The sequence below is a fragment of the Rattus norvegicus genome, chromosome 10 (assembly GCF_021556685.1).
Source record: "Rattus norvegicus strain SHRSP/BbbUtx chromosome 10, alternate assembly SHRSP_T2T, whole genome shotgun sequence".
Classification (NCBI taxonomy): domain Eukaryota; kingdom Metazoa; phylum Chordata; class Mammalia; order Rodentia; family Muridae; genus Rattus; species Rattus norvegicus.
Genome location: NC_141543.1, coordinates 41109864 through 41135885, shown reverse-complemented (window position 1 = coordinate 41135885; position 26022 = coordinate 41109864). Strand labels below are relative to the sequence as shown.

General features: G+C 45.4%; 1 protein-coding gene across 4 annotated transcripts; it reads left to right on the top strand.

The window, feature by feature from the left end:
* Positions 1-11585: 11585 nt before the first annotated feature.
* Positions 11586-24793, top strand: Znf454 (zinc finger protein 454). 4 transcript variants are annotated; one of them, XM_087569256.1, is made up of 5 exons: positions 11586-11712; positions 12677-12805; positions 14698-14824; positions 15240-15329; positions 21796-24793. In XM_087569256.1, the coding sequence occupies exons 2-5, from the start codon at positions 12773-12775 to the stop codon at positions 23106-23108; spliced, it is 1563 nt and encodes a 520-aa protein (XP_087425382.1). In that variant the 5' UTR covers positions 11586-11712; positions 12677-12772; the 3' UTR covers positions 23109-24793.
* Positions 24794-26022: the final 1229 nt, after the last annotated feature.

The following is a 26022-nucleotide window of genomic DNA, read 5'->3' as shown; positions in this document are numbered from 1 at the left end:
TTCTGTCTAACTCTTTGAAGAATTGGATTGGTATTTTGATGGGGATTGCATTGAATCTGTAGATTGCTTTTGGTAAAATGGCCATTTTTACTATATTAATCCTGCCAATCCATGAGCATGGGAGATCTTTCCATCTTCTGAGGTCTTCTTCAATTTCTTTCTTCAGTGACTTGAAGTTCTTATTGTACAGATCTTTTACTTGCTTGGTTAAAGTCACACCGAGGTACTTTATATTATTTGGGTCTATTATGAAGGGTGTCGTTTCCCTAATTTCTTTCTCGGCTTGTTTCTCTTTTGTATAGAGGAAGGCAACTGATTTATTTGAGTTAATTTTATACCCAGCCACTTTGCTGAAGTTGTTTATCAGCTTTAGTAGTTCTCTGGTGGAACTTTTGGGATCACTTAAATATACTATCATATCATCTGCAAATAGTGATATTTTGACCTCTTCTTTTCCGATCTGTATCCCTTTGATCTCCTTTTGTTGTCTGATTGCTCTGGCTAGAACTTCAAGAACTATATTGAATAAGTAGGGAGAGAGTGGGCAGCCTTGTCTAGTCCCTGATTTTAGTGGGATTGCTTCAAGTTTCTCTCCATTTAGTTTAATGTTAGCAACTGGTTTGCTGTATATGGCTTTTACTATGTTTAGGTATGGGCCTTGAATTCCTATTCTTTCCAGGACTTTTAACATGAAGGGGTGTTGAATTTTGTCAAATGCTTTCTCAGCATCTAATGAAATGATCATGTGGTTCTGTTCTTTCAGTTTGTTTATATAATGGATCACGTTGATGGTTTTCCGTATATTAAACCATCCCTGCATGCCTGGGATGAAGCCTACTTGATCATGGTGGATGATTGTTTTGATGTGCTCTTGAATTCGGTTTGCCAGAATTTTATTGAGTATTTTTGCGTCGATATTCATAAGGGAAATTGGTCTGAAGTTCTCTTTCTTTGTTGTGTCTTTGTGTGGTTTAGGTATAAGAGTAATTGTAGATTCGTAGAAGGAATTCGGTAGGCCTCCATCTGTTTCAATTTTGTGGAATAGTTTGGATAATATTGGTATGAGGTCTTCTATGAAGGTTTGATAGAATTCTGCACTAAACCCATCTGGACCTGGGCTCTTTTTGGTTTGGAGACCTTTAATGACTGCTTCTATTTCCTTAGGAGTTATGGGGTTGTTTAACTGGTTTATCTGTTCCTGATTTAACTTTGATACCTGGTATCTGTCTAGGAAATAGTCCATTTCCTGAAGATTTTCAAATTTTGTTGAATATAGGTTTTTATAGTAAGATCTGATGATTTTTTGAATTTCCTCTGAATCTGTAGTTATGTCTCCCTTTTCATTTCTGATTTTGTTAATTTGGACGCACTCTCTGTGTCCTCTCGTTAGTCTGGCTAAGGGTTTATCTATCTTGTTGATTTTCTCAAAGAACCAACTTTTGGTTCTGTTGATTCTTTCTATGGTCCTTTTTGTTTCTACTTGGTTGATTTCAGCTCTGAGTTTGATTATTTCCTGCCTTCTACTCCTCCTGGGTGTATTTGCTTCTTTTTGTTCTAGAGCTTTTAGGTGTGCTGTCAAGCTGCTGACATATGCTCTTTCCTGTTTCTTTCTGCCAGCACTCAGCGCTATGAGTTTTCCTCTTAGCACAGCTTTCATTGTGTCCCATAAGTTTGAGTATGTTGTATCTTCATTTTCATTAAATTCTAAGAAGTTTTTAATTTCTTTCTTTATTTCTTCCTTGACCAGGTTATCATTGAGTAGAGCATTGTTCAATTTCCACGTATATGTGGGCATTCTTCCCTTATTGTTATTGAAGACCAGTTTTAGGCCGTGGTGGTCCGATAGCACGCATGGGATTATTTCTATCTTTCTGTACCTGTTGAGGCCCGTTTTTTGACCAATTATATGGTCAATTTTGGAGAAAGTACCATGAGGAGCTGAGAAGAAGGTATATCCTTTTGCTTTAGGATAGAATGTTCTATAAATATCCGTTAAGTCCATTTGGCTCATGACTTCTCTTAGTCTGTCGACATCACTGTTTAATTTCTGTTTCCATGATCTGTCCATTGATGAGAGTGGGGTGTTGAAATCTCCCACTATTATTGTGTGAGGTGCAATGTGTGTTTTGAGCTTTAGTAAGGTTTCTTTTACGTATGTAGGTGCCCTTGTATTTGGGGCATAGATATTTAGGATTGAGAGTTCATCTTGGTGGATTTTTCCTTTGATGAATATGAAGTGTCCTTCCTTATCTTTTTTGATGACTTTTAGTTGGAAATTGATTTTATTTGATATTAGAATGGCTACTCCAGCTTGCTTCTTCTGACCATTTGCTTGGAAAGTTGTTTTCCAGCCTTTCACACTGAGGTAGTGTCTGTCTTTGTCTCTGAGGTGTGTTTCCTGTAGGCAGCAGAATGCAGGGTCCTCGTTGCGTATCCAGTTTGTTAATCTATGTCTTTTTATTGGGGAGTTGAGGCCATTGATATTGAGAGATATTAAGGAATAGTGATTATTGTTTCCCTTTATATTCATATTTGGATGTGAGGTTATGTTTGTGTGCTTTCATTCTCTTTGTTTTGTTGCCAAGACGATTAGTTTCTTGCTTCTTCTAGGGTATAGCTTGCCTCCTTATGGTGGGCTTTGCCATTTATTATCCTTTGTAGTGCTGGATTTGTAGAAAGATATTGTGTAAATTTGGTTTTGTCATGGAATATCTTGGTTTCTCCATCAATGTTAATTGAGAGTTTTGCTGGATACAGTAACCTGGGCTGGCATTTGTGTTCTCTTAGGGTCTGTATGACATCAGTCCAGGATCTTCTGGCCTTCATAGTTTCTGGCGAGAAGTCTGGTGTGATTCTGATAGGTCTCCCTTTATATGTTACTTGACCTTTTTCCCTTACTGCTTTTAATATTCTTTCTTTATTTTGTGCGTTTGGTGTTTTGACAATTATGTGACGGGAGGTGTTTCTTTTCTGGTCCAATCTATTTGGAGTTCTGTAGGCTTCTTGTATGCCTATGGGTATCTCTTTTTTTAGGTTAGGGAAGTTTTCTTCTATGATTTTGTTGAAGATATTTACTGGTCCTTTGAGCTGGGAGTCTTCACTCTCTTCTATACCTATTATCCTTAGGTTTGATCTTCTCATTGAGTCCTGGATTTCCTGTATGTTTTGGACCAGTAGCTTTTTCCGCTTTACATTATCTTTGACAGTTGAGTCAATGATTTCTATGGAATCTTCCGCTCCTGAGATTCTCTCTTCCATCTCTTGTATTCTGTTGGTGAAGCTTGTATCTACAGCTCCTTGTCTCTTCTTTTGGTTTTCTATATCCAGGGTTGTTTCCATGTGTTCTTTCTTGATTGCTTCTATTTCCATTTTTAATTCCTTCATCTGTTTGATTGTGTTTTCCTGGAATTCTTTCAGGGATTTTTGCCATTCCTCTCTGTAGGCCTCTACTTGTTTATTAATGATTTCCTGTGTTTCCCTAAGTGTGTTCATGTCTTTCTTGAAGTCCTCCAGCATCATGATCAAATATGATTTTGAAACTAGATCTTGCTTTTCTGGTGTGTTTGGATATTCCATGTTTGTTTTGGCGGGAGAATTGGGCTCCGATGATGGCATGCAGTCTTGGTTTCTGTTGCTTGGGTTCCTGCGCTTGCCTCTCGCCATCAGATTATCTCTAGTGTTACTTTGTTCTGCTATTTCTGACAGTGGCTAGACTGACCTATAAGCCTGTGTGTCAGGAGTGCTGTAGACCTGTTTTCCTCTCTTTCAGTCAGTTATGGGGACAGTGTGTTCTGCTTTCCGGCGTGTAGTTTTTCCTCTCTACAGGTCTTCAGCTGTTCTTGTGGGCCTGTGTCTTGAGTTCACCAGGCAGCTTTCTTGCAGCAGAAAATTTGGTCTTACCTGTGGTCCCGAGGCTCAGGTTCGCTCGTGGGTTGCTGCCCAGGGGCTCTCTGCAGTGGCAGCAACCAGGAAGACCTGTGCCGCCCCTTCCGGGAGCTTCAGTGCACCAGGGTTCCAGATGGTCTTTGGCTTTTTCCTCTGGCGTCCGAGATGTGTGTGCAGGGAGCAGTCTCTTCTGGTTTCCCAGGCTTGTCTGCCTCTCTGAAGGTTTAGCTCTCCCTCCCACGGGATTTGGGTGCAGAGAACTGTTTATCCGGTCTGTTTCTTTCAGGTTCCGGCGGTGGTGTCTCAGGCGCAGAAGTCCTGCCGCTCCTGGGCCCTCCCCCACGGGAGCCCAGAGGCCTTATACAGTTTCCTCTTGGGCCAGGGATGTGGGCAGGGGTGAGCAGTGTTGGTGGTCTCTTCCGCTCTGCAGCCTCAGGAGTGCCCACCTGACCAGGCGGTTGGGTCTCTCTCTCACCGGGTCTGGGAGCAGAGAGCTGCTGCGGGCCGGGATCCACGGGTGTGGGACTTCCGGTAAACACAGATCGTGCCTCCTAGAGAAATTCTGCTTCCGTGTCCCAAGCTCACCAGGCAGCTTTCTTGCAGCAGAAAGTTTGGTCTTACCTGTGGTCCCGAGGCTCAGGTTCGCTCGTGGGGTGCTGCCCAGGGGCTCTCTGCAGCGGCAGCAACCAGGGAGCTTATTTTTATATTTTTACAATAACACTCATCCTCCACAGCCTGATGACCACCTCCGTTCCTTGTTCCCAAGAACCACATCTGTTTCATTTGTTATGGCGTGATTAGCTCTGAGTAATGGGAGAAGCATATTCCCCAGAAAGAAAGACTGAAAGTGAGATTGTGGAGTAGATCATGTTCAGACCAACAGTAGTCATCAGCACACCTGGGGATTGTGGGAGTCCAAGGCCTGGCCATGGTCCAGGGGCAAGAACTGTGTCACATCTCTCCTGATTTAGTCATGCCAAACCCGGCAATGTTTTTTGGTTTTGGTTTTGGTTTTGTGAAAAGCTCAGAGATTGGTGTTTTCCTGCTCAGGGATTAGTGGCTTATTTTCACCACTCCCCCTTTCCCTGCATCAGGACCATGTATTAGGATAGGAAGTCCTTTCTGGTCACAGGTGACTTTGACTGAGGCGGCATCTCTGTGGAGCTGCTCAGGGGGCCTGGAGAGGAGGTGCTGCCAGGGTGGATGGCTCCTGTGAGACCAGCTACTGCTGTAGTATCTCATGAAGGTCTTAGGCTGATGAAGGAAAGAAGGTACTGCCATACTGGACAGCTCCTGTACATGTAGAAGGCAGCAGGCTGAGTGGGGTTGAAGATGTATCAGCACCAGTGACAGCAGAAGGCTGAGGCATCACTGTTTTGACAAATGCTGCTATTTTGACAACTCCTGTGGCAGCAGCATCTTGAGGTGGCCATAAGGTGGGGCAGGAAGGAGGGTCCTGCCTGTGCTTTTATGGCTTTTGTGACACAGCCTCTAACATTCGACTGTTAAAAGGGCCTGCATCTGGTTCTTGAACTTGTTGCAGAATATTTGATCACACTGTGAATGCCAACATTGTGATGTTTACTGAAAATATCTGTTTCTGGTTGTGGTGTGACTCAGCCCTTAGCACACACCGTTAATCCCAAACAATGAACGTAAAGTTAGTTTGTAGAAGAGAGCAGCCATGTTTGAACGTGATATCTAATTCAGAGGCAAAGAGACTGATCAGAGAAAGATTTGACAGAATAAGATATGCCCAACTCTCATGACAAAAGAAGGGAAAGGAGAGGGACTTAAGGGGCAATGAAGGGGGGGGGGGATTTACTGGAAGAGATATACAGAGAAGGCTGCAGAAAAGAACAAGCTAGACACCAGTGAAGACAGAATGAGCCAGAGAATGAGAAGGATCCAATAGATTAGAAGCGATTGCCAGTGTCATTACAAGGCCAAGTAGAGCAATTCAGGAGAGGCTGAGAGAGAACCAGATTGTATCAGTCAGCTCAGAGAGTAGTTTGATCCAGAACAGCTGTGTAGAATCAGTCAGCCAGAGATCAGAAAGAGCAAGAAAGGGTGTGCGTATTCAGAAGTAAGTCTCAAAGGCCAAAAACACTCTAGGCCTAGGTAAGATTGTACAGAGGCTCGAAGCCTCAGGGGCTCCACCTAGATCAGCAGACAGGAGAGATAAGCCTCTGAGGCAACAATTACTCAGGCAAATAAAAAATACTTCTAACTGAAGAAAGGAAGAAAGGAAGGCAGCCTGTATAGCAGAATTTTAGCACATCCATGTATCTGGCATGAATTCTGGAGTGGTAAGACCATGTAGGCTTTGTAGACTTTGAAAGAACCTTTGTAAATAGTGACTGTTACCTGAAATTTATGGAGTTGCTCTTCCTGAAGGAATCACTAAAGCCTGGCATAACTTAGTCCCAAGACATGCCTGGCAGGTAGGTCTGGGAATTGCTTAGGTAATGGCTCCCTCAGAAAGCTCCTAGATGAGAGAAGATGTGTGGTATGCAGAACCTGGCCTACTAAAGGCGCCCTCTGTGTAACTATGAAGAGGCTCTGCAGAGTGTGGAGTTCAGTCCTTCAGAGTCTGATCAACCTGAAAGGTCCAGAAACTTGGGAATACAATTTTTCAATTCCTTAAGAAGCATAGTGGGCTCCTCAGAAGGAGCCACTGACAATAGGGCTTTACTCAGTTATGGCCCTGAATTAGGGAGGGGTAATCTGGAGCTGAGTGAGGTCTAGGACTGAGCTGGTTTCCAAAATTCTTCAAGATATCACCAAATATAGAGAAACTACCATAGCATCCATCAAGATTGTATTAATGTCACTGCTGTGCTGCTTACCAATCATATTAGAGGTTACCTAATCCTTCTGAAAAATAACCCTAACCCTGCATAAAAGGGGCCTGCGAGCTTCTCACATCATCACCATTTTGATTAATGGTTGACCCCTTAATGCTGGTTGTTTCTCTTTGTTTGCCCTTGTATATTATTTGAGTCTGGGGTCTTCCTTCAGTGATTCTTGAACCCTAATACATGCCTGTTGTTGTAAAAATATAAAAATAAAAATGGTATTGTTGTCTTTTACCTCGCTGTGTCCGCACTGCAGTGTCCCAAGATGTCTGCCAGATATCTTGGCAGAAACACATCCCAACTCCTCAGCAGCCCAGTGTCTCCTGCCGCCGTGCACTTTCCTACACTCAAACCATCACATAAAAGAACACACAACACAATAATCTTAGATCCAATTGATAAGATATAATTGCCCACTTAAACATACAAAGCCCGGTACCATCCATCCCTTAGGAACATAGATAACAACCTGTAAATACACAGAGCAGAATCTTAACGTCACCTGCCATATTGTCCTGCCACGGCTTCCCCTCTCTCTCCCTCCGTCTCTTCCTCTCTCTGTTCCAGTCTCCTCCTCTTCCTTCAAACTTTTCTCCCGCCCATCCTTCCTTCTTGTCCAATGACAGACCTCCTTCTATCTTGTACCTGCCTCACCTGTGACATCATGCCACACACGCCGATTCTGAAAAAGCCTGAATTCATCCTACAATGTCTCTTTCTTGAGATTAATCAGTCATCCAAGGTAACACTGAACACCAACAACTCTGGGAGTTGACTCCTTAGGATATAGTTGAGGTAGGACACTTGCCTGTATTACACTAATTGGTATGATTTCACCTCTGCCCACAATACCAAGCTAGAACAATAACTTAACTGCAACCATTTCTATTCACGGTGGGATGGAAAACTCCTGGTCCCTGTGGAATGATGTCATCATGCAGGTGAGGCAGGTACAAGATAGGATGAGGCTTGTCATTGGACGAGAAGGAAGGATGGGCAGGAGAAAAGTTTGAGGGAAGAGGAGGAGACTGGAACAGAAAGGACAGGAGACTGGAGGAGACGAGAGAGTAGTCACAGAGAGAACATGGAAGCTGACGTTGAGAGGCTGACACTAAGATTCCACTCTCTGTATTTACAGGTTGTTATGAATGTTCTTAAGGGATGGATGTGTACAGGACTTTGTATGTTTAGGTGGGCAATTATATCTTATCAATTGGATCAGAGGTTATTGTGTTGTGTGTTCTTGTTTGTGGAAAATTGAGCTTGGGAGAGTGTATGACAGCAGAGACACTGGGCTGCCATGGAGTTAGGATGTGTGCTTCTGACAAGATATCTAGCAGATATCTTGGGGCACTGCAGTGCCGGACCTAGTCGGGTAAAAGACAGCCCATTTTTTAAAATTTTACAACAGCAGTCCTGGCTGCCAAGTAGCTCCTACCTCAGGGTGCCCAAGGAAGTGAGCCGACTGAGAGCAGAGCAACAGGAATAATGGGAAAGTGGGAAGACCAAGCCAAACCAAACCACAACAACAGCAGCAACAACAACAACAGCAACAACAACAACAGCAACAACAACAGCAACAACAACAACAACAGCAGCAGCAACAACAACAGCAACAACAACAGCAACAACAACAGCAACAACAACAACAGCAACAACAGCAACAACAACAACAGCAACAACAACAACAACAGCAACAACAACAACAGCAACAACAACAACAACAGCAACAACAACAACAGCAACAACAACAACAACAGCAACAACAACAACAGCAACAACAACAACAGCAACAACAACAGCAACAACAACAACAGCAACAACAACAACAACAGCAACAACAACAGCAACAACAGCAACAACAACAACAGCAACAACAACAACAACAGCAACAACAATGGCAACAACAAACCAGTACATCTAGGAAATTCTGGGCGTTCAGTTGTTTGAGAGCAGTCAAAGTGACAGGAAATGTAGCTAAAAGATGTTGCGCCTACTGCAAAAGTCAATTTGCTAGGCTCTGCAACACCACGCTAGGAATTAGGAAGAAGTAGCCAGTCTCCGAGAAGTCAGATTGGTCCTTCATAAACTTTAATTTGCATATCCATAACTCTTAAGGGGGAACAGACGAGAAAACAGTTTTGGTGTCTCCCAACCCCTTTCTTCCTTAGACTGGATCCTAATGAAAGAAATTCCATGAGGGAAATGGGTGTGGTCTGCTGACTGCTGGGAACAGTCAGTAAAGCTCATAAGGGAATCCTAGCTAGAGCCATGTGAGGACAAAGGTGTCCCTGCAGTTTGTTTTAATCTTTAAGACGGTCTTCATCCAGGCTCTTGTTGAACTCAATGCTCGCACGCGCACACACATACACATGCACGCACACACACACATACACATACACACACATACATACACACACACACACACACACACACACACACACACACACACACACAGAAGGCTGTCCATATGATATTCATTCCCTCATGACTTTTCACAAGCTCTGGCAGAAACGAATCAGATAAATGGAGGTTTCGCAACTTCCATCAGAAACGTTGGAAGGCATGTCTCCTCCTAGCTAGCCTAGGCCCACAGTGGGTGCCTTTGCACCTTCCTTCACCAGGAGTGACAGTCCTGGTCCCACCTGCTTACTGGGGCCTTGCTCAAGATACTTCATAGTCAGTGACTGTTTTCTTCCTTCCTAATGGTGTAAACCTTAGTGATTTTGGTTGATTTAGATAGTAAAGCGCTTAGGACACTGCCTAACACGGCTACTGCTAAATGCTATTTAATTGTCAAAGATCTGGAAACTGATGTCTAAATTTACTAGTTTGCCATCCAGAACCCACAGCTCCTACGAGAACCATTAGACTCCGAAAGCAAATGTCTTAGAGTATAAACAATTGGATTTACTCTAACTCAAGAGCTGCCATGAATGAGCCATGGAGAGCTTTTGTTAATTATAAAAGGTTTAGTCCTTAGTTTCCTTGTTCACAACTAACTTTTATAACTTAAACTAACCCACTCATAACTTAAACTAACCCATGCTCTGCCATGTGGCTGGTTACCTCTCCTCAGTTTTATATGTCTGTCTTCCTCCTTGTCTGGATGGAGAACCTTCCCTCTCCCAAGACTGACTGAAGAATCTCTCCTCTGGATCTCATTGACAAACCTCACTCCTCAGGCTCTTTCCCAGAGTTCCTAACTCTGCCTGAAGTTCCACCTATCATATCCTTCTTTGCTATAGGCTGTCCAACTCTGTATTAAACCAACCAGAAGGTGTTGGAGGATGTTTACAAAACACCAAGACAGGTGAGGTTTAACAATACAAAGTCTGCCCTGTACACAGATCTCTGCTGGTACAGAAATTGCCATTTGAATAATACAAAGGCAATATTCATGCAGTGCACAAAAAGGTCACCCCAACACTACAAGAAGGTCTAGAGGGAGGGCATGCCACATAATGTTGCAGAAAGCTCCAGGTCCTTCTCCCCCTCAACCATCCCGTGGTCTGGGTTTTTAGTTTATTTTGCTGTTGTCTGGGGTCAGATTTCATTGTTAGGAATCAAGCCAGCAGGTGCTGTCACTGTCCTGTGGCCATTCCTGGCTCTCACCCTGAATTGGTCCTGCCCAGAACAGACCAGAGTGTGTATAGAAACATTCGTCTGTCCACTTTGAGCTTCCATTGCTTTCCTATCACACACACAAAGTGAATCCACATTCCTACCATGGCAGTTAGAACCTCAGAGTCACACACACTGTCATCTTGAGCCCTCTTTTCTTTCCTTGTCCCTGGTGAAGATGCTGGTCTTGTTAAGCATCAAATACCCGAAGCTAACTCCTTTGTGGGCAGCTCTTCCAGGACAGTCAAATCTCCCCTTCTCCCTCTGTAACCCCCTAACACAGCTCTGCTATGCAGCCATTCATTCCCTGCTGAACATTTTCTGTTTGATGGACCACCTTCTCTAGACACACCAACCCTCCAGTGCAGGGTTCACTCTGTTTCTCTGCCCTCTGCAAACTGCATGGACCTATAATCACCCTAAGTGAGAGAATGGCATCTTTAAAGCCCAGGATAGAGTTACTCATATTGCATCCTAAAGGGTGGCCCGCAATCCCAGAAGTGTCAATCTCAAATCGTATTTTTTTGACTTGAATTTGTTTCACTTTTTTTTTTAACCAACAACAAAGGTACTCCATGAATAGTTATTACATATTCAAAGGCAACTAGATATCTTCAGGGAGAGGTTCTGGTATATCCCTCAATACTCACAGGCCCCGGAAAAATACAGTCATCAGAAATACATCCAAACTTCTCTATATACCATCCCGTGCAACCAGAGAGACTTGTTTACTTTGTAGAGACCTCCAGAGCCTTTGCCCTCTTTCCCTGCAACCCTGCTACCCCAACCCTCACTGCTCTCGGACTACCACACCTCCCCTGTCCAGCTCCAACAGAGGCCGTAGCACCTGTGGAGAGAGTGATCCTGACTGTCTTTCCAGCTGTTTCTCTGCCGCTAGGTGCTGTTACGAAGTTCCTGGACGTTCCCTGGCTTTGCTTGCAGAGCCCAGGGTCTAGTTCCCTTGGTAACAGCATCCTGGACCTTATTTCACAGCGGGTCTCCACAGGACTAGACCACTTGTCTGCCCAGCGAGTGCACCGCATCGGCTTCTGGGAATTGTAGTTTCGCCCACAAAGCCACTCGGCACAGGCGCACTTAATCACTTTTTGCTCCTCGGCTCCCTCTGAGAAAAGGAGTCCAAAAACCTAAGGGCTGCAGCAAGGAGATTTGTGGGAATTTGGCTTCCGGGCCCCTGGACGAACGCGCAGGCGCGGCTCCGCGTCCAGCAGCAGGATCCTGCTCATTGTGTCTTGTCTGCACTGTCGTGGCTATGCTGTGTCGCCTCCGCAGTGGACAATCTTCTAAGGGAAGTCCCACAGTGACCTGCAGTATCCAGAGAGCGAAGGTCAGGTCTGGGAGGGAGAACAGAGGGGATGCAGACTAAGGGTGGGTTGTGGTCCGTTTTAGAAAGGGTGGATCCCATGTCCTTAACTTTGCAGCGCAAGCACTAAGATTTGATTCCACACAGAGAAAGGACCAGCAGAACCGTCTGGAGCTACGGGGTTCGAACCTGGTTGCAAGTGGAGAAGGGTGGGTCAGGACCTCTAGCTTATCTTGCAGCAAACTCAGAAATACAGTTGCGTCCAGCTGCTGGGTATTTTCCCGGTGTGGCTCCAAGTTCTCTCTGAGGAACTTGAGCACAGGACACCTGCAGCGCAGTATCCCTCCCCTCCCCCGCACTGGTCCCCACCCCCTCACTTGACAAAACTTTGGAGGGTGATTTATGTGAATGATTTTTTCTCCCTGCCGTACACTCTACCACCAACACACACACACACACACACACACACACACACACACACACACACACACACACTCAGAGCAGGCAAATACACTCCCTTTGACTCCTGGTTACTTAAACTAACCCAGGGAAGAAGAATCCTTAAGCCACACAACAGATTGTGGCCTGCTTAATTCCCCTTCCCTTTCAGGAGAAAGTCAGCTCTTTCCCTCCTCCTTCCCTCTAGTGGGATCAAGCTGTCTCAGGAGGAAAGAGTGTCTTAAGACTCCAAAGTGTAGCTGGAGGGGAAAGGACAGGGAACGGGTGGAGTTTGAGAACTGGGGCTGGGCAAGCCAAAGCCATACAAAACAGGAGGGCGTGCAGGATCTGACTAAAGGAAAGATACAAAGGAAAAACAGAACCGGGAGCAGGTCACTTTTTGTAAAGTTAGACAAGGACAACTCTAAAGGGAGCAGGGCACTGGGAGCAAAAAGAACAAAGAACTCATGGCTTGGCGGGTACTGAGGATGCCAGCATGTGGGTGTTGAACCTCATCCCTGTGACCTTTGACCCAGCTCTCTCATCACAGGTATGCAGATGCTTCTAGCCAGAGGAATCCCACAGCTGTAAAGCTCCTCGCCTGTCTCCTCCTGCTCAGCGTTCCTCAGCTCACCAAAGAAAAGGAATGGCTGTCAGCTACTTCCCAGCCCTGGTCCAGGTCAGTGGGGAAGGAATCTTGACCATCCAGTGTCATCCCCCTCAACCCCCAGTTGTGTTCTTGACCTGAAGAGTTTATGTTGTTTGCTCTAACCAGAAGCTCTCCTCATCCAGTCTCCCTCAAACTCCTGACCCCAGTTGCTCCCCGCCGCACCACACAGCTCCTCCAAGTGAGCTTTTGAGCTTTCGGTAAGGCGTGTAAATGGCACAGCTGGGCAGGGGTCTAGATTAGTATGAAATGAAACCTTTCTATTTCTCCTAGCCAGTAGGATGTTAGTCCTGAACGGTAAAGGCAGGAACTGACGTAGATGCTAAAAGAAGGAATTTGAACTGTTTCCTGTGAACTTGGGGTTTCCCACACTCCACTTATTTATTGATGTCTTTTAAAGATAACGTGTAACTTCTCTTTAGTAGGAATATATAATATAACGCTACTTCTACTGGCTAGGGGCGTTGCTTTGCGCTAGAATACTTGGGTAGCATTTACAAAGCTCTAGGTTCAGTCTCAGGCACCACACACACACACACACACACACACACGCACGCGCACACGCACATGCACACGCACACGCACACACACACGCACACACACGCACGCACACGCACACACACACGCGCGCACGCACACACACACACACACACAAGACTTACTGAAGACAGAGGGCATGTGCCATAGAAGGACTCTGAGAAGTGCTTCATGGAGCTGTTTGATCTTCATGTGAACACACAGAGGTATTTGTGAAAACCTAGGTGCTCTGGGTCAGCCATTCAGCCTGGCCTTCTAGGGTCATCCAGGGATGCAGAAGATGTGAAACATGTGAGGCAGCTGCTGGTGAAATGTGACACAGAGTTCCACAGGAAAGATCTCATTTTTTTGGTTGTGAGCCTAGCCTTTAATGGCTGAGCCATCTCTCTAGCCCCAGGAAAGGTTTCTTGGGTGTATTGGAGTATATTCTAAAATAATGACTTTTTTTCTTTTCTTTGATATTTTCTTTATTTACATTTCAACTGTTATCCCCTTTCCTGGTTTCCCCTCTGGAAATCTCTATCTCACTCCCCTCCCCCTGTTTCTACGCGAGTGCTCTCCTTCCTGCCTCCCTGCCTTGACATTCCCCTACACTGGGGCATCGAGCCTTCTCAGGACCAACGTCCTCTCCTCCCACTGATGCCCGAAAAGACCATCCTCTACTATGTGCCTGGAGCAGTGGGTCCCTCCATGTGTACTCTGGGTTGGTGGTTTAGTCCCTGGGAGGTCTGGGGGGGAGTCTGTTTGGTTGATACTGTTGGTTTAACTATGGGGTTGCAAACCCCTTCAGCTCCTTCAGGGAGCCTGATATAGCTGTCTCCTGAGGGGCTCTGCCAGAGCCTGACAAATACAGAGGTGGATGCTCAAAGCCAACCGTTGGACTGAGAGCGGGGTCCCTGATGGAGGAGTTAAAGAAAGGACTAAAATAATGATCTAAAAAGAGGACATTACGTGTATCAGCGTGAGTTGCTGCCATTATCAAGTGTTAGGCGCTGTACAGTACTGTGTGCTGTTTGCTTTTACACTCCTGCCAGTGCCGTTTATCTACCCCGCCATCAGCAAGAACATGGAAATATGTGTTGTGCCGTGATGTTGCACCAGCTACATTAGGGCTGTGGAGAGAGTGGGAGATGTGGACATGGTGAACAAGTGTGCAGTCCCACTACCTCTCTCCAGTTGTGCCAAAGTTGGAGACAAAGTTTGTCAGCAGCACAAAGCTCAGCCACTGGGAGATACTGCGGAAACGCCTAGCCCTGTCCTGAACACCAGCGTCCTGCAGACTGGCGACCCAGGAGAGGTGTGGAGGCAGCCAGTGTGAACTTGTCTGTGCTATCGCCTGGTTGATAAGGAAGGCTTCTCTGTTACAGGACTTGGTGACCTTCAAGGAGGTGGCCGTGCTCTTCACCCAGGAGGAGTGGGGGTGGCTGAGCTCTGCCCAGAGGGACTTGTATCAGGATGTGATGCTAGAGAACTACAGTAACCTGGTCTCGCTGGGTAAGCTGGACAGCACAGGGCTGAGCTGCACCTTCGGGGGTTTTGTTGGGGGTCTCTGAGACAAGCGGGACAGCACAGGGCTGTACTACGCCTTTGAGCGACTTGTGGTCCCTGAACAACAAATTGGGCTGGAATTTGGCTCGCTGATGGTGCTGCCTTCACTCCTAGTATATGTCTATCCCCTCGGTGTCCCCAGAGCTCTCTTGAAGTCTGGAGATGTGTGACAAGTGAGGGGTCTGGGAACACTCTCTGTGTCAGGTCCCAAGCCATCCTGTCCCACCCCTTGCAGACATGCTCCCCTTCCTCTCTAGTCCCATTTCTAGAATACTTTGGGGACCAGGTCTCATCTTCACAATGACTTTCATCTTGATGATGAACAGATAAGGGTATGGTTTTCTTTCTCCTTCACAAGCAGGTCTCTTGGAATCCCTACCAGACATGTTCTTTCCCCTGGAAGAAGTGGAAGAACGTGTGTCAGAGGAAGCTCCCAAGGGCTTTGTTCTGGGTAAGGGCCATGCATGTGGGAGACACTGGGATGAGCCCAGTTGGAGGGGACAGTTGCATGTGTCTCAGCAAACGTGACATGCCTGGGCCACGTTGTCCCAGCTTGCATATGCAAACTAACATCATGTATGGAAGTCTGTACATGTCTGAGGACTTCCTTCTCTCCTCCTTTCACAGAAATTAGTGGTCTGTGGCTGGAGAGGTGGCTCAGCTGTTAAGAGCGCTCACTCTCTTCTGTGCCTGGCTCCCACATTCGGCCGCTCACAGATGTCTGTGACTCCATCTCCAGGGCATCCAGCATCCTCATCTGGCTTCCACAGGCACACTGCACACATGCTCATATACATATATCAAAACGAATCTTTAAGAATTCCCAGTCTAAGGGCTGGAGAGATGGCTCAGTGGTTAAGAGCACCGACGACTCTCCCAGAGGTCCTGAGTTCAATTCCCAGCAACCACATGGTGGCTCACAACCATCTGTAATGGGATCTGACACCCTCTTCTGGTGTGTCTGAAGGGGATGACAGTGTACTCCCATACATAAAATAAATAAATAAATCTTACAAAATACCCCACCACCACCAAATTATCAGTCTGCTTGCCCCATTCCTGTGTTGGAGTGGCCTATTCTAAATCCAGCATGCAGGGCCTGCCTGCACTTCTCTGTTGAGGGACCTCCCTGGCACTCTGGAGACAGTTCTGTGCTTGCAAACACACATGTTCTCCCCATTCTTGTTCTTTAACCACATGGAGGCATGTTCACCCAGAGTTTAGCTCTCCATGTTTGCTACAGGTTCCAGAAGGGCCAGAATTGTCGTATACTTTGCCGTAGTGCTCACACTTAGAACAACGTGTGCCTTCTAGTGAGACCGGCTGCTGGAATGGGGAGAACATGACAGCTCAGGGGCTGTTGCTTGTCCTGTGGAGTCCCCTGGGGCTTCTGACTCAAGGACCAGGATATGTCTTCCTGCTACTTTGAAGTATTCTAGAAAGCTCCCTTGTTTTACTTAAAATCCTGTAACAGTGCACTTTCCTATAATGTGTTACAGGCTATTAAACATCTTTTTTTTTTCTTGAGACAGAGTCTACACAGCCCCGGCTGTCCTGAAACATCCTGTTATAGTCAAGGCTAACTTGGAGAATCCCCTGCCTCTGCCTCCCAAGTGCTGGGATCAAAGGCCTATGCCACCATACTTGACCTGTACAGTATCTGTTAAGACCTTTTACTATTTTTTTCACTGTAATATAGTGAAAATAGGCAAAGGTTTATATTTTATAGTTAATATCATCTACCCACCTCAACTGTCTAGAACTCAAGGGTTGATGGAATTTAACTGTCATAACTCAGAATTGCAGTAATTTGCAGAAGTGTGTGTCCTGTGTTTCCTCAGTATAGGGAAATAAAGAAAGTCTTTAACTCACCCCTATAGAATATTATGTGGATCTGATCTTCTTTGACAACCAAATGCCTTAACTCATTGAGCCATCTTACCAACCCGAAATCTCCAATGTTTTAAGTACTGACAAACCACCTTATCTGACTTCAAATGACCGGTCACAATTAAACTTCAGACACGACCCTCTCCTATATAAGTCCCTCGAGTTATATATATATAGGATATACATAAACATAAGGGGGTCTCACATTTAATCTTGGGTCCCAACCCAAACACTTGCCATTATGTAAGTGTAGATATCACAAAATGAAAAGGCGAGGGGGACACTGTTTCCAGGCGTTTCTGTCGTTAGATTAACACTTTCCCATCGCTTCGCCTCTTCCTCTTGGCTTAGCACAGACCGTTAGTTTGATTTAGCACGCACAGCATTAGGTTTCATTATCATGTTTTCAAACAAGATTTGCTTTGTTGATTCTCATGCTCTTCTCCTCCACTCCTCCGATTCCCCCATCCCCACTTCCCTTCCACTTTTATATTGAATATGCCCTCTTGCCCTCTTCTTCTTGGCCATTCCTTTGCCCTCTGTGGTCTCCCTTCTTGCTTATTCATAACCTGTACTCGCACTCATACAGCACATAGAAACGTGACAAGCTAGGATGTAATGGGCGAGAACATGTAACTTGGTTTGATTGGTTAGTTGGGTTTTCAAGACAGGGTTTCTCTGTATAGCCCTGGCTGTTCTAGAACTCTGTAGACCAGGCTGGCCTTGAACTCAGATTGGCCTGCCTCTGCCTCCTGAGTGCTGGAATTTTTTTTTCTTCTTTCTTTTTCTTCTTTTTTTCGGATCTGGGGACCGAACCCAGGGCCTTGCGTTTGCTAGGCAAGCGCTCTACCACTGAGCTAAATCCCCAACCCCTGAGTGCTGGAATTTAAGGCTTGCACCACCACTGGCCTATAATATTTTCTGAGCCTGGGTTACCTCCAATAATATAATTCTTTCATTCTTCTTCCTGAATCAAAAGTTATTTAATATCCTGAGCATGGAGATTCTACCCCACCATTAGTTATTGAGTTCCCGGATGAAAGACACACACACCACCTTTATACTAACAATGAGCCTTAAGCAGCACGGTAGCTGGGCAGCTGCCTACCCTCCATGCTGTTAGAACTTACTCTCCTATCGATAACCCTGAGTTATTACTTACTGTTTACTATGCTCCATCCAGGCTGCTCTTAGCTGGAATCGACCAGTTCACATGAGCACGGTTTGATGGCCCAGCTAACCCATGGCGGCTTCTCCTTCTTCCTTTCCTGCACTCTCTTCTTCTTTGTGGTCCCAAGCCCAGGAAACCTAAACCCACCTGTGCCTCTCCTGCCCCGCTGCTGGCATCTTTATTTACCAATCACAGTTAACTAGGGGCGGGGTCATTCAGTGTCTTACTCTCTTTGGGGCAACCAGTCTTGGGGGACCCCAAATGATCATTAGAGTACAGCAGCACTAGGCCAACCCACTCCACCTTCCATTTTCCTGAAATTCACATGGTTTTATACAATTCACGATGTGTATTTTCCACGTTTTCTTTGTCATCGCCTGTTGATGGTCACCTAAGATGGTTCCATTTTCTTACTATGACAAATTAAGCACCAGTAAACATGAATGGGCTATGGTGGGACGCAGAGTGCTTGAAGATCTGCTCAGGCACGAGACTGTTGTGTCATAGGGTAATTCTATTTTTAATTTCCTTTTTTTTTTAAAGAAATCTTTACTGATTTCCATATGGCTATACTCCTACCAGCTGCAAATAAGGCTTTCTTTGCCCAAATCCTTGCCAGCACTCATTCTTGTGTTTTTACTCACAGAAAGAAAAACATCATGATAGATGGCTTTGCCTTTTACATTTTCTGTCCTCTGGGCCATGAGCTGACAGAGAGAGCTGATGGTTAAGTGACACATGGGGTGGTCTGTGCTAGATATTTATGCTTGCTGACACATTTAATCCATAATGTTCTGCAAAGCAGGAATGATGGATGCATTTTGCAGCCATCCTACCCAGCAAAGACAAGGAATTTGCACTGATGCTGCTCTTGGATGGAAGGCTGGAATTAGCACAGACCCAACTGAGCCCAAAGCTGTTGCGTTTCCCACATTACTTTTAATCAGGCAGAATCCGCAGGATAACTACCAGACCTCATGTCTCAGGTCGCTGATGGTCACTTTTACCCTCTCTTCTTCGTTTACGAATCTGTTAGCTGTCTGCGTCTTACACCCTTTAGTTTCCCATTCTCCTTTTTGGTCTGTTAACGTATTTGCGTGTAACAGCACAGTTTCATTTATAATTTTATTCTTACTTTACTTCGTGTGTGTATGCAGGTGCACACGTATACAGAGGACGGAGGATGTCTTACTGCCTTGGGGCAGGCTTCCTCTCTGGACCCGGCTGGGGCTTGGTGTATTTCAGCTGAGCAAACCCCCGTGATTTCCCCGCCTCTATCACCCTCCTCCTCAGTGCTGGAGTCTTGGCAGGAGGCTTGTGGCCACACTCAGCCTTTACCGGGAGCTAGGGTTCTCAACTCAGGTTCTTACACACCTACGGCGAGCACTCTTCCGTACTGAGCCACCGTGTCTATCCCCGTTTATCGTTTTAATTATGAGTTATAGCCTCTTATTCTCCCTCTTTGTCGTTATTTTTTTCTCTTAAATCTACTGTTGAGTACGTGTGGAACTGTAGTTTGCAGCAAGGGATTATCTGGTCAGATGATCCATGGGGCTGTACCTACTTTTCAGGTAAAGATCCCATCTGTAAAGGCCCTATGCTCCTTCCCCCAGATTCACAGACTTCCCTTGCTAGAAACCCTAGATGCTGTCTAGCAAGAGAACATTGTTTCTCTCCTTACTTTTGTGACGCTGTAGTGTTTTCCTCTTGTAGATGTCACAATGTCTTGTTTGGGGACGTCGCTTCTGCATACACAGTTGAACATCCTTACTACATAACATTTATGTATACATACGTGAACATTTCCACACAGCCTAGGGGGCAAGTTAACTTCTGTTTAACTGAATATTCGAATAAGTCTAGGAAACATAAAATAACATTGGTCTTGGTCTTGAGGGTTTCTTCCTACCAAGTATTGACCTCTAGATTCAGAGTTGTTTGGGCAACGCTGGAGTTGTCATGAAGACCACGTCACTGGACAAGATAGCCACACACACCTGTTATTTGTTAGCATGGTATGGCCCACATCAGAGAGTTTTAAAGTATTCTTGTGTATTTTTGTGTGCTTTATTTGTAGGTTTATATTTTTTAAAAACTACTTTAATAACTGTACTTAAATGCTGAACCTCTGTGGGCTTGCCTTCTAGGCTCCACCCAACAGTTTCCTGGCAAGAGCCAGGTAGGCCTGACTTGCTATAAAAGGGGCTGCTTGGCTCTCTCTCTCTCTCTCTCTCTCTCTTTCTTTCACTCTCTCTCTCTCCCTCCCTCCCTCCCTCCCTCCCTCCCTCCTTTCCCCCTGCCCCCTCTCCACTCTCCACGTGTTCCTGGCTGGCCTCTCTGTTTCTTTGTTGCTACTCCCTTCTCAACTCCTCTTCCTACGCCCTAAATAAACTCTGTTCTACACTATACCTGTTCTATGGCTGGTACCTCAAGGGAAGGGATGCCTCACCATGGGCCTACTGAGGCACCCCTCCCACCTCACCATACTGAGCTCTACAAAACATATCCTGGCTTTTTTTTTTTTTTTAATAAAATACGCCCTTCCTTTTAGTCCATCACCCATCAGAGGTAATAGAAAGGAAAGCTTATAATAAATAGTCCTTTGGGGTGAATTGAATCTACATTGTCAGGATATCAGCAGTTTAGTTCACATGAGTCAGTGGCAGTAGCTCAATCCACTCACAAACACCTTAAGTCAGCAAAGGCACTGTGATCCGGAAGAAACAGTCAATCGGCCCAAATCCAAGGAAGTGGTAAGAGGCCACCAGAACATCACCAGAAGTTCTTCAGTGCATTTCTCTCTATGAAGGCATGACAAACAATGATCATCAAAGAGTGGCAAGGCGAACCAATACCTCATAGCTTTGTCCACTGACTGCTGGGTTCTACTTAAACCCTTTCCAACATCATGTGTTCTCTCAAGCATCCACTCTGGCAGAACATCGCATGCCCTTTCACCAGGCAGCTTCCAGAAAAACACCGCATGTCTGTTGTCAGCAAAACATCCTCTCACATGGCTGCTTCAGCAAAAACATCCTCTCGTACGACAGTTACCAGAAAAACATCACATGACACAACTGAGTCTCAAAAAACTCCCCCCAGATTTCCACTTTATTCTTTGACTAAATTTTTTCATACAATATATTTTGATCACGGTTTTTCCTTCTTCCCCCTAGAACCTCCCCATCTAGAGATATCTCTCCCTCTAGAGAATTTTTCGAGACAGAGTCACTTTTTAAAATATTTTATTGTTTGTGTGTGTGTGCACCTGTGTGTGCCTGTGCATGTGTGTGCATGTTTATCTATGTTATGTCTATGTACCACATGCATACTTGGTGCACGCAAAGCCAGAAGAGGGCATTGAATGCCCTGGAACTGGAGTCATAGATGTCAGACACTGTATGGATGCTGGAAATTGATCCTTAGTCCTGTAGAGGAGCAGCCAATGCTCTTAACCAGTAAGCCGTCTCTCCAGCCCCCAAAACTTACTCTTTAACCTAGATTAGCCTCAAACTCATGGTCAGCCTCTCAAATGTTGGAATTACAAGCAGGAGTCAGCTTTTGTGGCCTATATTGGATATTTTTGAGCTTTAAAAAATCTATTTAGTCACAAACAAAATAACTGTTCTCAGAATTGCAGCCCAGATGCTCTGAAATAGGGCTCCCAACAGTGCCTCATGTGCATTGGCCTCTACGGTCCTCCTGAGTCATTTCTCTGGCTATTTCCCTTTGCATATTACCACTTTGCATCTCCAGCTACCGTTTCTTTGTTAGCATTGTTAATGGCTGTTCATTTCATTCTATCAAGCCATTTCACCCAAGTAAAAGTGACATTTCTGTTTTTGATATCTTTCAGGAGGGATGACTATGGCCGTGAGTAAGAAATTCCTTCAGGCAGATATCCCTGAGAAAGGATCAGATCAATGGATTACGGAGCAGAGAGCCACCAGAGAGACTCACTGGGTGTGTGCTGAGGAAGGTCAGGAGGTCAAGCCGAAGCAAGCAGTCCTCACCCATCAGGACACTCCATCAAAGCTGAGTGAGCAGAAAGTTGGGGAGTCTGACAAGGGCTGCACAGCGAGCTCCTCACCCATTCGAAGTCAGAGATCTCAAGCAAGCCAAAGAGCTTTCGAATGCAACAGATGCGGAAAAGTCTTCTCTAAGGGTTCCATCCTTAAGAAACATCAGAAACTTCATATTGAAAAACTCAACCCAAGTCAGAAAACACTGGTGAAAGAAAAACGGTATGAATGCAGAGAATGTGGGAAAACCTTCCACCAGAGTACACACCTCATCCATCACCAAAGAGTTCACACTGGTGAGAAACCGTATGAGTGTAAGGACTGCGGCAAGGCCTTCTCAGTGAGCTCTTCGCTTACCTACCACCAGAAAATCCACACCGGAGAAAAGCCTTTCGAATGTAATATTTGTGGAAAGGCCTTTATCCGGAACATACATCTCTCCCACCATCATAGAATACATACCGGAGAGAAACCTTTCCAGTGCAACGTTTGTGACAAAGCTTTTGTTTGCAGAGCACATCTTACCAAACACCAGAACATCCACAGTGGCAAGAAGCCCTATAAATGTAGTGAGTGTGGGAAAGCCTTCGGTCAGAGTACAAGTTTCCTGCAGCATCAGAGGATCCACACTGGAGAGAAGCCCTTTGAATGCAATGAGTGTGGCAAGGCCTTCAGGGTGAACTCTTCCCTTACTGAGCACCAGAGAATCCACACTGGGGAGAAACCGTATCAATGTATTGAATGTGGCAAAGCATTCAGGGATAATTCATCCTTTGCTCGACATCGGAAAATGCACACCGGAGAGAAGCCTTACAGATGTGGTTTGTGTGAGAAAGCTTTCAGGGACCAGTCAGCCCTAGCACAGCACCAGAGAACTCATACCGGGGAAAAGCCTTACACGTGTAACATATGTGAGAAAGCCTTCAGTGACCATTCAGCCCTTACCCAACATAAGAGAGTTCACACGAGAGAAAAACCGTACAAATGTAAAACCTGTGGGAAGGCTTTTTTCCGAAGCACACACCTCACTCAACACCAGAGGATTCACACGGGGGAGAAACCTTACAAATGTAACATGTGCGGGAAAGCCTTCAACCAGACTGCAAACCTCATTCAGCATCAGAGGCATCACATTGGAGAATGGTGATAGGAAGGCAGTTCATAAGTGCTGTGGGAATGATGTCATTAGTTATTGAATAGAAGAGAGGCCACAATCACAATGGAGTCTTTTATCAGGATGGTTGTATTTACTGGCAGTCGGTTTCATAATGCCTCGGGTCTTGAGAATCTTAGTGGTGAACGCACCTTGCTCTTCAGTCTGCCTCGTTTAGATAGCAGTGCCTTTTTATTGCCCTGAATTACTGACTATTAGAACCAACATGAAACTTCATTAAAAGCATAAATGTCAGCTTGTCAAATTCGCAACTGGTTAAGATAACTACAGGGGCTGGGGATGTAGCTCAGCGGTAGAGCGCTTGTCTAGCAAGCGCAAGGCCCTGGGTTCGGTCCCCAGCTCCGAAAAAAAAAAAAAAAAAAAGATAACTACAAAATTATGAAACTTAAGATTGAGAAGCAAAGGAACAAAATACTAAAGGGAATGGTCTATACGCATCTTCTCACGTGAGCAAGTAGCCTGCTGGCTTTAATAGAACCCTTTGTCTCCCCTCATCCATATCCCTGATGCCTGGTGTACAGCAGGTGCCATCAGTAAGTCAAGCACCAGCCAAGAATCAGTGACTTTGTGCCTCTCAGGCTCCTGCTTGTTTCAGCTACCCTCTGTCAAATCTCCTGGGTCCGCCTGCCCACTTTCTTCTTAGGAAGTTCTAGGAAGGTTCATTTGAATTGCGTGACCATCTTCTGACTTAGTTTCAACTTTTACCACCATTTTCCTTGTTATCACCACCCTGGACCTCATTCATAGTGCAAATCAGAAGTGCAAAATCAGCAGGATCCATGAGTCTAGATTTTGTACCCAAATCCAGCTTTCAGAACTCAAGGTCTCTTTCTGGAGGCAAAAGTCATCAAAGGTACTGTGCCACCCAGTTGTACCTACCTCGGCTAACTATGATCCTGGTATGATTCCTAGGTAAGGGCTTTCCATGATAGCCATTACCCTCTCGCCAGTCCAAACCATAGTAAAGTCACAGTGTCCACAGGAGTAAGAGGCCTGCTCAATTTCAAGCGGGATGTGGTTGTGGCTCCTATCCACTTCCACTTTTGTGACTCGCCATCTCCTCCATATACAGTTGACCTGAGATGAGGGATCTAAGCCCAGTTCTCAGATGCTCTGACCCATTTCCTGTTCCTGGTCAGTGCTCTGTGGCTACTGCCTTAGAGTGTATCTGCCACTCCCGTATTATTGAACTGTGTGTCCGGGTCTTCACCTAGCTTTTCATTGGATTTCTGAAGGTTTTAATTCTGTGTTCTATAAAAAGCACTATGCTAATAATTTCTGCCTATATATTTGAAAGTTCCTTTCTTTTCGTCCATGGGGCATCCTACCACTTAAAGTCTCTACTGTTCTGACAGGGGTGAACAACATATCGAACAGTTCCATAGGTCCCGAGATGAAGGAGGGTACCGTTGACATTCTCTGACTATGGCCAGACCCAGGCCCAAAAGACTGTGACAAGCTAGACCTGCAGGCAGGTCTTCTGTCATTGATCCCTCAATACCTTTTGTAGAAATCACATTCACAACCAGGCATCTTCATGTATGCAGTCCCTGTAGACGCTCTCTTCTACACCACAAGGAGCAGAAGGAGTCCGTACCAGTGCGAGGCGGTACGTGTTTCACAGTGAGAATGGAAGAACCAATAAAATCATTCCAGGAGGCTGGTTCCTGGTTCCTGGTTTGTAGAAGTACCGTTAATGAAATCAGATGCTCTTGTCCCCTGAAGTTAAAGAAAAGGACATTCTGTATTGTGTCACACTCTGTTGGCCCACACCTGGAAGTTTTGGGCACCTTCAAAGCCTAAATTGAGTTTTCAGCAAACAAAGCCCACCTGTGCAGGCAAGCCTCCCCTGTTAAGGGACTGAAAACTCACGTCTTCACTCACGCATGTAAAGGGTATTTCAAGAGGTTACCTGGCACTTCCGGGGTGGTGTACTCACATCCATTGCAGTCTCACCTGGCTAGACCTGCAGAGTCATTAACCTGCCGCGACCTGCTTCCTGTTACTGACGTCTCTTTTCTGTACTATCCATACGACCTACCCTGTCCTTTCTCAGATAAACCCTTCTTGGTCTTTACCTTTGGTCTCTCGAGAGTTTCCAAGTTCCTTTTTGTTTTCTATTGGTTTGTTTTGAGACAAGCTGATCGTCGTGCCTCGGCCTCCCAAGTGTCCAGCTTGAAAGTCATCACATCCCTAAGTTTGCTGTTCATCTTTCTGTTAATGGCAAAGGTGCTACCTCCAGATGGCAGGTACTCCACTGGGGCTGAAGCCTGCGTCAGGGTGACAGTCTCCTTATCTTAGTGACAGCCTAGGAGGGGGACTGCAGTCTCCCTTTCTCTGGGCTTATCTTCCTCAGCCGTAGCTCATGAAATTATATTCATTCGCTCATCTCTTTCTCAAGACTAATAGAACCCCCTTACAAGATTCACAAATCTGAAGAAAAAAACATAAAACTTTATTTCCATTTGATTGACCAGTTATCTGGTAATTCAAATCTATGGAGGAGACTCTTAAGGAGTTGCCAGTCCTCCAATGAACACGAAGAGAAAAAAGAAGAAAGAACCAAGTTGGGGAATCTCAGGAGGAGATGAGATACCACCCCTTGTCAAAGTCACAACTTGGATACACCACAGAATTCCAAACGGAAAGGAACCTCATTGTTACATTAAATATGAAAGGTTCCCAACAAACAGAGGACCTACTGCTCTATACGAAATTGGTCGTGATATGGGGAGCGTCAACAATAGAATGCTTAAGAGAGAGCTGGTAGGAGGAAGGTGGAAGCCGTTGTGTATTAAGGAATTCCCACCAGATGACAGGAAGTAGGGGCTTTGGCAGGAAGCCAGGATTCTAGTCAGTAACCTGAGCTGAATCTGTTAAGTGCATT

What these genes read in the sequence shown, in the direction of transcription:
- Znf454 (XM_087569256.1), top strand. Translation starts at nt 12,773, where the DNA reads ATGGCTGTCAGCTACTTCCCAGCCCTGGTCCAG. An exon ending in ACTTCCCAGCCCTGGTCCAG is followed by an intron (nt 12,806 to 14,697) that starts GTCAGTGGGGAA and finishes TCTCTGTTACAG; the next exon opens with GACTTGGTGACCTTCAAGGA. An exon ending in TCCCAAGGGCTTTGTTCTGG is followed by an intron (nt 15,330 to 21,795) that starts GTAAGGGCCATG and finishes GATATCTTTCAG; the next exon opens with GAGGGATGACTATGGCCGTG.